Raw genomic sequence first — 18,357 nt, 5'->3', positions numbered from 1 at the left:
TCACAACCGATACATAAGAGTTACATGTTTGCACCTATTGCTGTCCTTCAGAGTAGTCACCAGCGTTGTGTAGACCCCGTTGCCAGAGATGTGGAAGGCGTAGTATACCGTTAGCAGAGCCTGTTCTGTTGATGGTGCGAATGGAGCGGTCTACTGCTTGTCGAATCTCTGGAACAGTTCTGAAGCGAATGCAATGAAACGGTTCCTTCATCTTCGGAATAAAATCAAAGTCACAAGGACTTAAGTCCGGGGAGTATGGTGGTCGCAGGTGATTCTCCAAAAACGAGTAGCTTTGCGAAAGAAGCGGCGACACTTTCTGCGCAACCCACCCATCATTTTTTATGACAATGCGCGGGCGCATACAGCGCAAGCTGTGGCTGCTCTGTTCGGTCGATGGGACTGGGAAGTACTGTACCATCCACCGTACTTGTGACTTTGATTTGATTCCGAAGATGAAGGAACCACTTCGTTGCATTCGCTTCAGAGCTGTTACAGAGACTGGACAGGCAGCAGACCTCTCCATTCGCACCATCATCAGGACAGGCTCTGCTAATGGTATACTACGCTTTCCACATCGCTGGTAACGGGTTCTACACAACGCTGGTGACTTCTTTGAAGGACAGTAACAGGTGCAAACATTTATCTCTTTTGTATCGGTTGTGAATAAATAGTTGCCACTGTTTAAGTTCCAACCTACGTATAACTAGCGCGAAAACTAATACTTAGTCTGTTCGTCAAATGGGCATGGCAGGATGAACATGCTGAGCATTTAACATTTTATCCCACTTAGGACGATATATGGATTATTAAACTTCAGGACTGTTTTGTCAATGAGTTGTTGTAACCAATTTAAAAAAATCGAAAAATTATGTTTTTCTCATTTTCTTGTGAACAAACTTCTGTGCGAGGCGTTACAAAGGGTTAAGTGCGTCGCGGATAGCCTTACAAGCAAAATTTTGAGAACCCATGTTCTACAATAAGTCGAGAAGTGTCCTGTCTCCTTCAAAACCCCGGGTTCATTCGGAGGAGTTACCCGTAGTGGACTTCCTTTCCATTTCCCGTCCGCCGGCCGCTGTGGCCGAGCGGTTCTAGGCTCTTCAGTGCGGAACCGCGCTGCTGCTACGGTCGCAGGTTCGAATCCTGCCTCGGGCATGGATGCGTGTGATGTCCTTAGGTTAGTTAGGTTTAATTAGTTCTACGTCTAGGGGACTGATGACCTCAGATGTTAAGTCCCACAGTGCTTAGAGTTATTTGAACCATTTGTTGCTGTTGTCACTATTCCTGCACCGGTCGAAATGTCACCTCTGACGTTGTTAGTAAACAAACACACAGATACCGTGACCGCTAACGATAGGTAGAATGCCATACTCGAATGGATTGCAGCATTTCAGTTGAAAGCAAGGCACCAGTAGGTGCGTTTTAGAGACGTCTGTGGAACAATAGAGTGAACGTCCACCATGTCACTAGGAGCAGTCGTGGACATTGAACGGGTCCTCATCATAAGGTTAGGCGCAGAAGGGTAGTCAACGAGATAGTTACTCGCCGTGTCCACCGGAGTCAAAGTCATGTGGCGCGGAAGTCGAATCGGTTCCGTTTGACAGGTAGTGTCTAGGACTTACGCCACACAGGCCGTCTATGTTCGACACGTACACAGGATGATCGATATGTACGATTTTTGAGTGAAAGGAATCGTGAAATGAGCGCTCGAGAAATGAATTCGACGTTCGGAGACGTACAGGATGCCATGGCGAGCTCATCTTCATACACCAAGACACCATGGAGCCCGTTGCAGATGGGCTACAAATCATGCACAGTGGACGCTCCGGAACTGGAGTTGGGTACTGTTTATCGACAAACTCGAATTTATTCCTACCCTGAAAATCGCAGAAAACGTGTCTGGACACAATCCGCTAATATCGCATTCATACCAACACTGTGTCTCACATAAGCAGCAAGGTGATGGTGGAGTGATGTTCTGTGGTTGTACACACCTGGAAATGAAAAAAAAAAAAACACATTGACACCGGTGTGTCAGACCCACCATACTTGCTCCGGACACTGCGAGAGGGCTGTACAAGCAATGATCACACGCACGGCACAGCGGACACACCAGGAACCGCAGTGTTGGCCGTCGAATGGCGCTAGCTGCGCAGCATTTGTGCACCGCCGCCGTCAGTATCAGCCAGTTTGCCGTGGCATACGGAGCTCCATCGCAGTCTTTAACACTGGTAGCATGCCGCGACAGCGTGGACGTGAACCGCATGTGCAGTTGACGGACTTTGAGCGAGGGCGTATAGTGGGCATGCGGGAGGCCGGGTGGACGTACCGCCGAATTGCTCAACACGTGGGGCGTGAGGTCTCCACAGTACATCGATGTTGTCGCCAGTGGTCGGCGGAAGGTGCACGTGCCCGTCGATCTGGGACCGGACCGCAGCGACGCACGGATGCACGCCAAGACCGTAGGATCCTACGCAGTGCCGTAGGGGACCGCACTGCCACTTCCCAGCAAATTAGGCACACTGTTGCTCCTGGGGTATCGGCGAGGACCATTCGCAACCGTCTCCATGAAGCTGGGCTACGGTCCCGCACACCGTTAGGCCGTCTTCCGCTCACGCCCCAACATTGTGCAGCCCGCCTCCAGTGGTGTCGCGACAGGCGTGAATGGAGGGACGAATGGAGACGTGTCGTCTTCAGCGATGAGAGTCGCTTCTGCCTTGGTGCCAGTGATGGTCGTATGCGTGTTTGGCGCCGTGCAGGTGAGCGCCACAATCAGGACTGCATACGACCGAGGCACACAGGGCCAACACCCGGCATCATGGTGTGGGGAGCGATCTCCTACACTGGCCGTACACCACTGGTGATCGCCGAGGGGACACTGAATAGTGCACGGTACATCCAAACCGTCATCGAACCCATCGTTCTACCATTCCTAGACCGGCAAGGGAACTTGCTGTTCCAACAGGACAATGCACGTCCGCATGTATCCCGTGCCACCCAACGTGCTCTAGAAGGTGTAAGTCAACTACCCTGGCCAGCAAGATCTCCGGATCTGTCCCCCATTGAGCATGTTTGGGACTGGATGAAGCGTCGTCTCACGCGGTCTGCACGTCCAGCACGAACGCTGGTCCAACTGAGGCGCCAGGTGGAAATGGCATGGCAAGCCGTTCCACAGGACTACATCCAGCATCTCTACGATCGTCTCCATGGGAGAATAGCAGCCTGCATTCCTGCGAAAGGTGGATATACACTGTACTAGTGCCGACATTGTGCATGCTCTGTTGCCTGTGTCTATGTGCCTGTGGTTCTGTCAGTGTGATCATGTGATGTATCTGACCCCAGGAATGTGTCAATAAAGTTTCCCCTTCCTGGGACAATGAATTCACGGTGTTCTTATTTCAATTTCCAGGAGTGTACAACGTGGGGGCACCGTACACCTGTCGTGGTTGTTGGTGGCAATCCCACTGCCTTACGGTACAGGTCGGTGTCAATTTCATCCGAATTGATGGTAACTCGAGTGCTCATTGTGCTGTTGTCGTGAACAAGTTCCTTCAGCATGCTAGGGTCACCAGAATGGAGTGTCCTGCCTGTTCACCGGACATGAACCCAATCGATCACGTCTGGGATCGATTGAGAGCAACTGTCTTTGACCGTCGACAACGTCCAGAGTCTGCGCGACTTACGCAGAATCGCTATTGAAGTGTGGGACAATTTGGACCAGAGCTGTTGGCTTGATGACCTCGTCAGTTGTATGCCACGACAGATTCAAGCTTCCACCAGGGCAAGGGGACGTTCCACCACGTACTGACGTTGCTCATGAGTGCTGTGGAAAAATTCCCCGTGGGAAACAGACAATTTTGTCTTTACACGAATGTTTGTTTTTTTGGTTGCTCTTGACACAATGGAAATGAATATTCACGTATGTCTAAGAGCCAGTTTTTGTTTTCTGTGCCTTGAATTAAGAAATAAAGAAGGGGGGGGGGGTTTCAAAACTTCTGTTGATGTGTGTAGCTCCTTATTCTTACTTTACTTTCAAGGAAGTTTATTGTACAATTAGTTATTAACAAAAATAATTATAAAACTTGTACTTATTCCCTCCGTTCCTGCACGATACAAACTTCTAATGAATTTATCGGCTATGTCACGTCCCTGTGATTGCTTCGGCAATTTTCTACCAATCATACCTATTGTCCTTCGGCATTTGTAGTTTGTAACTCTTAGGTCCCAGAAACACGTGAGATATTTACTCATACATTCTTCTGTCAACAACATTACATTCTCTTCGTACTTCTTCAACTCTCACCCAACTAATGTCAACAACAAAAGCACCGAGCGAGGTGGCGCAGTGGTTAGCACACTGGTCTTGCATTTCGGAGGACAACGGTTCAAACCCGCGTCCGGTCATCCTGATTTCCCTAAATCGCTTCGGGCAAATGCCAAGATGGTTCCTTTGAGAGGGCAAGGTCTACTTCCTTCCCCGTCCTTTCCTAATCCGATGGGACCGATAGCTTCGCTGTTTGGTCCGTTCCTCCAAATCAACCAACAATCAACCGACCAGCAAAAGTAGACAAGACAGCAGACGAAAGATTTATGTCCAGCTAGCTCCAAAGCAGAGAGGATGTGAAATCCCTTTGATTGTTCGCTAAAAGACCTACAGCCAGAGGAACACGAACGAACACATGCGAGCGCGAACGGAACACAACGGAATGCCGCTTGCTCACGCGCGCCTAGCGTTAACATCCGAGAGAATTCTCGTTCTGCGTTCACTTGTCTTCGTTACTGTTAAAGGCAGCCGAGAGCCGTCATGAGTTTTCTTTCAAAGCTATAGATGTGACGTATTTCCTTGTTATTGTGAGGCAGGTAATTTTAAAGTTAGGTTCCTGGTACAGAAAATTATTTACAGGTGGCGAGTGTGTGATGGCACGGAACGAAAAGAATGTTGCTATGATGATAATGCTTATATCTGTTGAGCTGTTCAGGTAAGTGTGTTAAAGGCTGAGCAGAGATTAAAGGGACAACATACGGTGATCAGGCGGTAAAGCAATAGCCAGGATAGCTCTGTACAAGACGCTGAGAATATGACTAAGCACCTGATTCGCTCAGAGTAAAGTCTCTTTGCGTTCGTCTCCTTGAAATGTGAACACAGCACTCGGGAGAGAGCAGTCTTGCTTCGTATTAGTTCGTATGTATAGACAGCACAAGAAAAAGTCAGTTTACATTAAAGAAACTCTGCTTATAAGCTATTATGCCGTCCAGCACTAACAGAAATCTGTTCGCGTCACATTTCTGTTCACGTTTATAGTGATTCAGAGGCTAATGGTGAAACGCTAGGACCTTTCCGCTTCTTTAGAGTTTGTTAGAAACAGATGATTTCACACATTAATTAACAGTAAAGCTAATAACACGTCAACAACAATCCTGAGCATAGCCAAATGTGGGAAAGGTTAGTAATACTATACTTTTAGAACTATTATGATGAAATAAACCTGTACAAAGTATTCCTTCTGCTCCAAGTAGACACTGTAATTGGTAGGAACGTTTGAAACCGTACTATGTTCCTAAAATCGCTAAAATACAGTTACGATCATTGCCTTTGATATATATTTTAAATACGATGTTATCTGAAAATAAAGAACAGAATCGGATTAAAATATGAGTCTTATTATGTAATTGCAAAGCATTATCCTGTCTGCCAGGCTCATTTTCGAAAGACTGACATTATTCAGATGATGTACGTTTTTATTAAAAACAGGAAAAATGATACGAAGAAATTATATTCGATATTTTACGAATAATCCACTGAAATGTAATATGTATTGTTATATTTACATATGCACCTATTTTCATTGTGAATGAGGCTGATCTGTAACGAAATTCGTATACTATGTAATGTCATTTTATTTTGCGATCCATACAGTGTCATTTACTGTTCTGATAGTTGTCAAAATTCATTGTATTTCTTTATTTTATATTTTTAACAATCACATCGGTGTAGAAAATTTATATAACATCCATGCTGAAAGTTTCGATGTGGCCTCTGGGCCGATCTGATTTGCAATTAAGTAATCGATTCTTAAAGGCATACACTGTGCCAACTTCGTACAGTTGTACAGTGACTTGTCTTTTGCAAGAATGACTTCATCACAGAAATAAACGACTTTGAAGCTTAAAATCACATGTGGTACGAATTAATGTGTGCGTTACTACCCACTCCGTCAGTCTTTGTTATACCAGGACTTTTAAGTTATTCCTGTTCTACAGCAACTGCAACAATTGAGCTCCACGAAGTGTTTGATCCCAGCAAAAAGAGGAAACATTTCAATGGGACAATCACGACTCATTTAATTCGCAGCTTTGCGTATGCACCTGTCCTTTTCAAGGGCATTCCTCTGACATAAACACAACTTGAACTTCTTTATATGGACTGAATTTGTCGATTTTTTAAAATACAGAAACTGTTGGGAGAAAATCATTTCTGATATGTCACGCTGGTAGTGTAATTCGCACACGCATCTGTCGTTACATATCATTAAGTCTGTGGCTAGTTGAGGCGTGCCAGTGACTGATAACAACTCACGCACCAATGTAACTTTATATGTCTTATAACAAAATCATACGTGATGTAAACATTTACAAAAGTTTCTGATAAAATACAGCTGGTTCACACGATATTGCATGCTGTGTCTGTATTGACACCTGACGACATACGATACTGAAGATGGCATTTTAAATTGCCGAAACTAGTTTTCTGTATATGTATTTATTGCTGTCTGGGCGAATAAAACTTCTCTAACAAACAGAGTGCATTTTAAAATGCCATAGATCGCCCTCTTGCTGGCAATGTCACGTAGCCATAATATAGTTGCCGTTGCGCGGTATGTTGTTGGTCACAACGTTCGCAAGATGAAGCCTTCAGCGCTTTGAAATCTATAAACATTTGTAAGCAGCATTAAATAGAGTTATATGAAGTGGAGAGTATACTAAATAGAATAAATAGTTCATTATTCTCCTCAAAATATTTGACGACTTCTTAAAAATGGTTCAAATGGCTCTGAGCACTATGGGACTTAACTTCTGAAGTCATCAGTACCCTAGAACTTAGAACTACTTAAACCTAACTAACCTAAGGACATCACACACATCCATGCCCGAGGCAGGATTCGAACCTGCGACCGTAGCAGTCGCGCGGCTCCAGGCTGAAGCGCCTAGAACCGCTCGGCCACACCGGCCGGCGGACGCCTTCTTAGAGTCAAACAAAATCGAGACCATTTCTACATCTATTCTACATGGACAGTCTGCAGATCACAATTAAGTGCCTGGAAGAGGGTTAATAGAACCACCTTCACAACAATTCTCTATTATTCCAGTCTCGTATAGTGCGAGGAAACAACGAACATCTATATCTTTCCGTGCGAGCTATGATTTCCCTTATTTTATTATGATGATCATTTCTCCCTATGTAGGACGGCGTCAACAAAATATTTTCGCATTCGGAGGAGAAAACTGGCCATTGAAATTTCGTGAGTAGATTCTGCCGCAAAGAAAAACGCCTTTGTTTTAATGATGTCGGTCCCAAATCCTGTATCATTTCAGTGACACTCTCTCCCCCATTTGGCGATAACACAAAACGTGCTGCCCTTCTTTGAACTCCGTCAATCCTGTCTGGTGGTCGTGCGGTAGCGTTCTCGCTTCCCGCGCCCGGGTTCCCGGGTTCGATTCCCGGCGGGGTCAGGGATTTTCTCTGCCTCGTGATGACTGAGTGTTGTGTGATGTCCTTAGGTTAGTTAGGTTTCAGTAGTTCTAAGTTCTAGGGGATTGATGACCATAGATGTTAAGTCCCATAGTGCTCAGAGCCATTTGAACCATTTTTGAACCTGTCTGGTATGGATCCCACACCTCGCAGCAGTATTCTAAAAAAGGGCGGACAAGCGTTGTGTAGGCTGCCTCTTTAGTAGATATGATACGTTTTCTAAGTGTCCTGCCAATAAAACGCAGTCTTTGGTTAGCTTCGCCAAAACACTCTCTATGTGTTCCTCCCAATTTGAGTTGTTCGTAATTGTAATTCCTAGGTATTTAGTTGAATTTACGGCCTTTAGATTTCACTGATTTATCTGCAACCGAAGTTTAACGAATTCCTTTTAGCACTCATCTAGATGACCTCAGACTTTTCATTATTTAGGATTACTTGCTTATTTTTGCACCATACAGATATCTTTTCTAAATCGGTTTGTAATTTGTTTTTATCTTCAGATGACTCTATTGGTCGATAAACGACAGCATCATCTGCAGACAACCTCAGATTGTCACGTAAATCGTTTATATAGGTGAGGAACAGCGGATGGCCTATAACACTACCTTGGTGAACGCCAGAAATCACTTCTGCTTTACTCGATGACTTTCCGTCAGTTACTACGAACTGTGACCCCTCTGACAGGAAATCACGAATCCAGCCACATAGCTGAGACGATATTCCATAAGCACGCAATTTCACTACAAGCCGCTTGTGTGGTACAGTGTCAAAAGCCTTCTGGTAATCCAGAAATACGGAATGTATCTTAAATCCCTTGTCAATAGCACTCAACACTTATGCTAGTAGTGAGCAAGTTGTGTTTCACAAGAACAATGTTTTCTAAATCCGTATTGACTGTGTGTCAATAGACCGTTCTCTTCTTAGTAATTCATAATGTTCGAACACAACATATGTTCCAAAATCCTGCTGCGTATCGACGTTAATGATACGGGCCTGCACTTTAGTGGATTACTCCTACTACCTCTCTCGAATATTGGTGTGACCTGTGCAACTTTCCAGGCTTTGGGTACAGATCTTTCGTCGAGCGAACGGTTGTATATGATCGTTAAGTATGGAGCTATTGTATCAGCACACTATGGAAGGAACCTAATTGGTATACAGCCTGGATCGGAAGACTTGCTTTTGTTATGTGATTTAGTTTGCTTCACTACTCCGAGGGTATCTACTTCTACGTTACTCGTGCTGGCAGCTGTTCTTGATTCGAATTCTGGAATATTTACGTCGTCTTCCTTGGTGAAGAAATTTCGGACGGTTGTGTTTAGTAACTCTGCTTTGGCAGCACTGTCGTCTATAGTATTTTCATCGCCCAGAGAAGGCATTGATTGTTTCTTGCCACTAGCATATTTCGTGTACGACCAGAATCTCTTCGGATTTTCTGCTAGGCTTCGCGACAAAATTTCGTTATGGAAATTATTATAAGCATCTTCCATTGAAGTCCGCGCTAAATTTCGAACTTTTGTAGAAGATTGCCAATCTTTGAGATTTTGCGTCCGTTTAAATTTGGCATGTTTTTTTTTTCGTTGTTTCTGCAACAGTGTTCTGATCCGTTTTATATATCTAGAAGGATCAGCTCCGTCGTTTGCTAATTTACTTGGAATAAAACTCTCAAATGCTGCCGATACTAGTTCTTTGAATTCAAGTCACGTCTTGTCTACACGTATATTGTTAATTTGGAAAGATGGAGATTGTCTCTCAGGAAGGCGTCAAGTGAATTTTTATCTGCTTTTTTGAATAGGTATGTTTTTCGTTTATTTTTTGGAGGATTTAGGGGTCACAATATTCAATCTCGCTACGACAGCCCTGTGTTCACTAGTCCCTGTATCCGTTTTGAAGCTAGATATTAGCTCAGGATTATTTATTGCTAAGAGGTCAAGTGTGCTTTCATGACCGTTTGCTATTCGTTTGGGCTCATAAACCATTAGATACAAATTACTAACTCCTCAGAATAAAGACAGGGTAAGGCGACGTTATCTGTAATAAGAAATAGCGAGGAATGGAATTTGCTTGTTTGGGGACAGCAGAGCAAAGTTAAATTAGAATCTCTGGGCAGAAAATTTAACTCATTTCCTTTCCAGCTACCTTTCATTATTCCTACAACAAAGGCACTTAAGGCCACGCAGTGTCGACGACTTGTCACCAATGCTTGCGACGCTTAGTATCCGTTTCTAAACGTACCAGAAATATGATGATTGGATGACACTGTGACGTTTTATTGTAAATAAGGTAGTATTATTACAATTTAACTGCCTCCTGCAGTATAAAGCAGTCCGGACAAGGTTTGACACGTGATAAATCATATACTTTTTTGGCCAATAGTTCGCTCTTCTGCGTGGGAAGGGAGACCGCGAAACGAGAACGAAGCAATTACAGTCGAAATAAAACTGGTTAGCGGGTGAAAGAGGGCGAAGTCGCATTGGCGCTTGCGCGTCCTATCTCTGAGGCACGGCCGTTCAAAAATAAACTGCTGTAAACTTCACCGACTACTGATTATCTCACAGCAGAGAAAAAAAGTTAATGGAGAACAGTTTAAGCGCAGTGTAGAGTTTCGCCCCGAAAATAACAGCGGCTTCGCACGCGCAGACGGGCGATTGCGCAGGAGCCGAGCTGGTTAGGGGCAGGGGTTCGATCTCCGGCGAGCCGCGACTGTCGATGCTACGTTGTTATGGCACGACGTTTGTTTATATCGTCTAATTAAAAAAAAACATATAACTGACTAACAAAAGTCATCGTGGGAATTTTGTGTTGACTATCCTTGGTTCTATGAATTCAGAATGGCATTCCGAGCTTGTGCCATGACCCTAATGACCTCGTCGTCGACGGGACGCTAAAACCCCTAACCGCCCTTCCTTAGTCTACAGGTCAGAGATGAGCAGTGAGGTAGCATCTTCAGGAGTTTTCATTATACACAGAGCAAGTGAAAGACACTTAGCCCATTGCGTGACTACTCTTATACGTCCGTCCACGTTTTATTTGTCACCGAAATAATAATGGAGTGAAGAGCAGAAGAACCACGCTCTTCATCAATCAGTAGGCTAGCGGGCTGTGAAAAGACTTATCCACTTCCCCTAGGCAGTGTGGCCAAAGAGAGAAAACATTAGTCTCTCATTTCTCAAACTGTAGTGTAGTCAATCTTTCAAGTTATCTGGTGCTGCCTTCCATCTCTTTCTCACTTGTGTCAGTATCTTCATCTCTGCAGCAGCTAAGGTAGTCAGTTTCATAATTTTCCAGGCCCTATCTGTACCTGCTTCTTTTCTCCTCTACGATCAGTGCCAGATTAACTGTTACTTAGTGTCTTAACAAAGGCCCGACAGACCTGTTTCTCTTCTGCTAAAATTTTTTCGTAGACTTCCTTCCCAGCTTATTCTTTATAACACTCACATCTTTCTACATTTGTCCATATAACTTTAGACACCCTTTTGTTCACTCTCACTTGAGGTGCTTACAGTTTCTTCGACTCCAAAATTCCTACTCTCCAAATTTTTGCTCGTGTACAGTGCAGACGTAAAAACTGATTTAGCATTTCGTGTAGTCAGAACTCGTTTTCGCACAAAATATTGTACAAACTGTATCAAATGAAGTGGCGAACGGATTAAAACACTAGATTCGTATTCATTAAAAATTATGCTCAAATCCCAGCGCGGCATCCTGATTTACGGTCAATGTCGTTTATCCAAATCACTTGAGATTAATATCCGGATCGTAAATGAGACAAGACCACAATCCTTCTAGTCCACTGTTCCAACGACGACGAATCCCTAGCACAACATAAGAACATCCAGACAACGGCGATCTTGGTGCAGCAGTACAGTAGTACTGATTGAAGAACGGGGCGGACACACTATTTCTCCAAAATCTTCAAGTTTCTGGAGATTTGTTTCTAGGTGACAGAGATAATATATGCACGAGACCACACATTCTCCACTGACTCACGAACGCATGGAGCAATTGAAATTGAATACCGCATCGACCAGAACTTCACCGACAAACTTTCAAAAGTTTTTTCAGGGATACTCTCTGAATATTTTGATATAGGGGACTCACGGTCTCTGGCAGCACGTTACAGAGTAATAATGTAATTATGATTTATTCGGTTTGTTACTGACATAATTCACACAGCCAGGATCTTCCATTCTAACCCGAAGTATCCAGTTTCACGTTGGCTCCTACGTACAGATGCAAAACTACTGCAATGTGGTTGCCGTCGTTGCGGAAACAGCTCAGCATAGCGCCTTCGTGTGGCTTTTCCATTGCATTCAGTGAACCTGTACACGAGGTTCACATTGGCCAACGCTTCATCAGCAAATCTATCGATAGGAAAGCTATGTATCACTGAAAACGCACAAATAATACTGCCGGTAAACAAAACCATCGTCACCATTGAGTAGTACTGAATGAAAAATTGAGGTCATAGGGATAAGGAGGACACTACTGTTGTCAACAGCCGGTACTACCCGACCAAGATATTACTGCACTTTGCCTCCTCTGGCTGTTACCGGAAACACGCGGGGATGTTACTGTAAACAAGTACAGTGGTGTCTAAGGAAAACTCGTCGCAATGTGAATACTTTCATGAGAGTTTCGCACTTGTTGTACAGTGGTTCAGCACTTCCTCGTCAAAATCACGATGAAAACTCAGGATACGCCGACCGAAGCATAGTCACATCCAGGTGAGGACTAATACCTTGAGCGAATGGAAACAGGACACGCAGCGCATATGGTCAACAAGTGCACTGCTGTGCACCATTTTCAGTGCAATAGAGATACGAAGCTAACTAGGATAAGAAACCAAACGAAATGCACTAAATCTGTAATGAGCCACTGGAGATACCAAAATATACAGAAGGCGTCCCTAAACAATCTCTGCAGGTGGAGTTCCGTCAGAGCCTCTGTCTCGACTACAAACGGCTGTAGCTATTTAATGAATAGCAATACGTCGGTAAGAATTACAGAGCATGTAAAAGAGAGTTCAAAAGTTATTTTAGATAATTGTAAGTTTTAGATATCACCTCTCTTGGGCACATGGGCAACACCTAAGCTATAATTCACTTCCAACATACATTCCGAAGTATATTTGGATTCATCGACGCGAGCGAGTTAGAAATGAGCGATCTGAATCCTTGAATTGTTTTCAGAAAAGGAAGCAGATTCACAAGAGCTTTGCTATAGTCCCACTAAAAGCAATCCATGGGTTTTTTAATGCTCTCGGGTGTCCGACCGGGTGAAATCGTTTACGAAACACGATATTTCGACAGCGCACCTTGCCATCATCTTCAGGTGATACCTGTACAATGATTGTCTTTGCTACATTGGGCGATGTACCAAAGACGCTCATTTTACAGCTGTTACCTGAAGATGACGACGTTTCGTAAACGACTGCGTACTGCTGGTCACGCGAGGGCAAGGACGACAGAAACAATTGATTTGTCGCGAAAGCTTAAGATCACAAATCCGGTGCTGCCAAGAGCAGAACACAGCATAGTGATGCGCCTGACCCCACGGTTGAGGAGTAAACATACTCTGTAAATCATATCGATGTATCGCAACGCATTAAAAAGTTATAGCCGTTTGTAATCGCTTTATTCATTTTGAACGGCGCTGTATAACGCATTGAATACAACAGCAAGTGGACATCGACAGCGCAGCTGGAGACTGTGGGTCCTTTATTCTAGTATTCCCAGAAGGTATCCTCGAACAACCACTCGAAAGTTTGTCGGTGAAATTCTGTATCGGTTACAGACGGCTACAACTATTAAAGTAATAGCAATACATCGATAGCAGTTACAGGGAATGCAAAAGAAATTGCAATTTTTTTTTACATAATTTGTACTTTTCCTATGTCACTCCTCTTGGTCACACGAACATCCAAGCTACATTTTATTTCATGCCGCACACGTGAAACATATGTACAGTTACCGACGCGAACGCATTGGAAACGCGACATGTGCATTCTCCGTCTTGTGACTGTTTTGGTAGAGGAACACGTTCACAAGATCTTTGCTATAGTCCCTTTAAGAGAAATCCATCTCAGGTGTCCAGTTGGGTGCACTCATTTACGAAATGCTATATTTCGGCAGCGTACCTTGCCGTCGTCTTCAGGTGATACCTGTAGAGTGGCCGTCTTTGCTTCATCGGACGATGTACAAAAGATGCTCATTTTAAAGTTATCACCTGAAGATGACGGCAAGTTGCTCTGTCGAAGTATCGTGTTTCGTACATGACTCCACCCGGATGGACACCCACAGAGCAATACGAACAGTTAAATCGTCGGGAAAGCTTAATATCTCAAGTCTGTAGATCTAGGCGGTCAAGATGAGAACGCAGCGTCGTGATACTACCGATCTGATAGTCTGAAAGTGTATATTCTCTGTGAACCGTATCAGTGTGCCTCTATGTATTAAACAGTTACAGCCGTTTGTAGTCGCTGTATTCACCATGAATGGTCCAGCGTAACGGACTGAATACAACAGCAAGTGGATTTGGACAGCGCGCCGCGCTGACTCACCATGGCGTCCGCGTTGAGGGTTGAGTGTGGCGGCGGCGCTGGCGAGTGGGGCCCTGTGGCGGCGGTGTGAGCTGAGGCGCTGTCTGGAGACGCACTGCCGCCGCCGCCCCCGCCGCCCCCGGTATACGCGGCCGGCGCGTGCAGCCGCTTGCGCCCGCGGACTAACTTTAGCCGCCGTCACGCCACCGACAGCTCCTCGGAGACCTTCCCTTACACTCGTTGCTCCCCACAGTTTCTCCAATTCTAGAGCCATCAAAGCGGGCCCCCCGCATCCGAAGGTCTACGACCGCTGCCGTTCCGCAACTAGGTTGGCAGCGCCTGTGCTTTTCAGACGTTTTCGGGCTGTAAAGCTGTAGCAAGTTTCCTGAATTTAACGGCGTATTATTCCACAACTTCACATCTTGTTTCCTGTAATGATCTGAGTGCGTTGGCTGGCTGTTAAAGCAGTTTTGTACGTATATCCTTTTGATGTTGCAGTGACCCCTTTTACCCTGCCTCTAGAGTGTACAAGGTGAACTCTATCTCTACCAACAATATTTTGGAAGTTGTTCAGCGATATTCTCTGACTATTTCGGTATAAGAGACACGTTGTCTCCGGGTGCTCGTTATACACTGAATTATATTTCGTTTGACCTCGTAAAAATCGCAATTGACCCTGAATAAAGAAAAGTGTGAAGCTGTTCACATGAGTACTAAAAGAAATCCGCTAAATTTCGATTACGCGCTAAGTCACACAAATCTGAAGGCTGTAAATTCAACTAAATACTTACGGATTACAATTACAAATAACCTAAATTGGAACGATCACATCGATAATATTGTGGGTAGAGCAAACCAAAGACTGCGATTCATTGGCAGAACATTTAGAAAGTGCAACAGGTCTACTAAAGAGACTGCTTACACCACACTTGTCCGCCCTATTCTGGAGTATTGCTGCGCGGTGTGGGATCCGCATCAGGTGGGACTGACGGATGACATCGAAAAAATACAAAGAAGGGCAACTCGTTTTGCATTATCGCTAAATATGGGAGATAGTGTCACAGACATGATACGTGAATTGGAGTGGCAATCATTAAAACAGAGGCGATTTCCGTTGCGACGGGATCTTGTAATGAAATTTCAATCAACGGTTTTTTCCTCCGATTGCGAAATCTTTCTGTTTGCACCCAGCTATTTAGGGAGAAATGATGATCACGATAAAATAAGACAAATCAGGGTTAGCACAGAAAAATTTAAGTGCTCGTTTTTCCCGCGCGCCGTTCGAGCGTGGAACGGTAGAGACAGTTTGAAGGTGGTTCATTGAACCCTCTGCCAGGCCTTTATTGTGAATAGCAGAGTAATCACGTAGATGTAGATAGAGAGGAATTTTTTATACTAGCATGCGGCTTGATGTGGTGAACATGGGACAAACGATATAAGCAAAATGACAACTACAACATCATATCATTGGACAGATTTTGAAACATGAATAACACAGACAGTTTTGATTACGAGAATTTCATACACAGGGAAAAATAATTGGAGTTACTACTACACTCGTGTAGAAAACATAAGGACGAAAGTAATAATATTTGAATTACCTGGAACTACCATGAAACTTGCGCCACACGTAGAAAGAAGTGCTACAGTATTGTACAAAAAATAAGTGAAAGAAATATGCACTGACGCGAAAGGAAATAACACTTTTATTGAAAGACAATAATTACTCCGAAGTTACCGCAAATGATGACGGTTGTCTGGACTTTAAAAACGTCGGGACTGAACCGTGAATTTACTTTCAAAATCTTTTCTTAAAGAATTTACTTTATTTACTAGCGATTCATCAAGAACATTAACACATTTAATCACACTAGGTGAGCGTTGAAATAGTTGCCAGGAAGTAACTGATGGAAAATGAAATTATCTTTAACAAATGTGAATTTTATTCCTAAAAGCTTTTTCAAAAACATATTTAAAATTACAAGCAGAAAAGCACCCTCGAAATACACTCATGGAAATTGAAATAAGAACACCGTGAATTCATTGTCCCAGGAAGGGGAAACTTTATTGACACATTCCTGGGGTCAGATACATCACATGATCACACTGACAGAACCACAGGCGCATAGAAACAGGCAACAGAGCATGCACAATGTCGGCACTAGTACAGTGTATATCCACCTTTCGCAGCAATGCAGGCTGCTATTCTCCCATGGAGACGATCGTAGAGATGCTGGATGTAGTCCTGTGGAACGGCTTGCCATGCCATTTCCACCTGGCGCCTCAGTTGGACCAGCGTTCGTGCTGGACGTGCAGACCGCGTGAGACGACGCTTCATCCAGTCCCAAACATGCTCAATGGGGGACAGATCCGGAGATCTTGCTGGCCAGGGTAGTTGACTTACACCTTCTAGAGCACGTTGGGTGGCACGGGATACATGCGGACGTGCATTGTCCTGTTGGAACAGCAAGTTCCCTTGCCGGTCTAGGAATGGTAGAACGATGGGTTCGATGACGGTTTGGATGTACCGTGCACTATTCAGTGTCCCCTCGACGATCACCAGTGGTGTACGGCCAGTGTAGGAGATCGCTCCCCACACCATGATGCCGGGTGTTGGCCCTGTGTGCCTCGGTCGTATGCAGTCCTGATTGTGGCGCTCACCTGCACGGCGCCAAACACGCATACGACCATCATTGGCACCAAGGCAGAAGCGACTCTCATCGCTGAAGACGACACGTCTCCATTCGTCCCTCCATTCACGCCTGTCGCGACACCACTGGAGGCGGGCTGCACGATGTTGGGGCGTGAGCGGAAGACGGCCTAACGGTGTGCGGGACCGTAGCCCAGCTTCATGGAGACGGTTGCGAATGGTCCTCGCCGATACCCCAGGAGCAACAGTGTCCCTAATTTGCTGGGAAGTGGCGGTGCGGTCCCCTACGGCACTGCGTAGGATCCTACGGTCTTGGCGTGCATCCGTGCGTCGCTGCGGTCCGGTCCCAGGTCGACGGGCACGTGCACCTTCCGCCGACCACTGGCGACAACATCGATGTACTGTGGAGACCTCACGCCCCACGTGTTGAGCAATTCGGCGGTACGTCCACCCGGCCTCCCGCATGCCCACTATACGCCCTCGCTCAAAGTCCGTCAACTGCACATACGGTTCACGTCCACACTGTCGCGGCATGCTACCAGTGTTAAAGACTGCGATGGAGCTCCGTATGCCACGGCAAACTGGCTGACACTGACGGCGGCGGTGCACAAATGCTGCGCAGCTAGCGCCATTCGACGGCCAACACCGCGGTTCCTGGTGTGTCCGCTGTGCCGTGCGTGTGATCATTGCTTGTACAGCCCTCTCGCAGTGTCCGGAGCAAGTATGGTGGTTCTGACACACCGGTGTCAATGTGTTCTTTTTTCCATTTCCAGGAGTGTATCAAGTTACAATTTTATTTAGAGGCAGAAAGAACAATATTAACAGTATGAGTCTTCGGGCTGAGTAGCTTGCCTGCTCCCTTTCAACACGGCCGTAGTCACGACCGCTAACAACAACCTCTGAAAGAGGCTGCAAATCTTCAACACACCAGATTACTTTAAACTAAAAATAATTTTTTACAACGCACACAAACACATGAACTAGACACCCCGTAAGAGGGATGGAAATGATACAACACTCAAATTATTTGCCACCGAAAGTGCATTTTTTAAAGGACTTTTACGGTGGAAGAGCGGCAAACTTATAACCTAAAATGAATATTTAAATAAAACCCGTAAAATGCAGACTTACATAAAATGTACAATATGCTCTACATTACACATATACCACCTCGCAAAATGATAGGCAAGATAAAAACATATTTCAAGAATTCGGCGTTTAAGCAATAAATTCGTTAACACCGAATCCGACAAACACGACAGAGGCAGCTATTAACGTATGGCATATTGACAGGGGGATTACTGAACAACCCGAACAGCAGATTGCTCTAAACCTCCCCAATTCCACAAGGGAAAAACGGACCACCCAATTCACAAACAACCACCTTCCCGCGGGTGGGCAAACGGAGAAGAATGGTGG

At 44.9% G+C, this 18,357-nt stretch overlaps 1 protein-coding gene across 1 annotated transcript in view; it reads right to left on the bottom strand.

Annotated features, from left to right (window-relative positions):
- Window positions 1-14,480, bottom strand: part of LOC126152126 (troponin C, isoallergen Bla g 6.0301) — a 145,408-nt gene extending 130,928 nt beyond the window's left edge. Inside the window, exon 1 of the mRNA XM_049915990.1 lies at window positions 14,310-14,480. Within this exon, the coding sequence (XP_049771947.1) occupies window positions 14,310-14,312 (3 nt within the window). The 5' untranslated portion in view covers window positions 14,313-14,480. The remainder of the gene's footprint in view (window positions 1-14,309) is intronic.
- Window positions 14,481-18,357: the final 3,877 nt, after the last annotated feature.

The sequence above is a fragment of the Schistocerca cancellata genome, chromosome 1 (assembly GCF_023864275.1).
Source record: "Schistocerca cancellata isolate TAMUIC-IGC-003103 chromosome 1, iqSchCanc2.1, whole genome shotgun sequence".
Lineage (NCBI taxonomy): Eukaryota > Metazoa > Arthropoda > Insecta > Orthoptera > Acrididae > Schistocerca > Schistocerca cancellata.
Note: the sequence above shows the minus strand (reverse complement) of the source record. Positions and strands in the feature narration are given on the sequence as shown.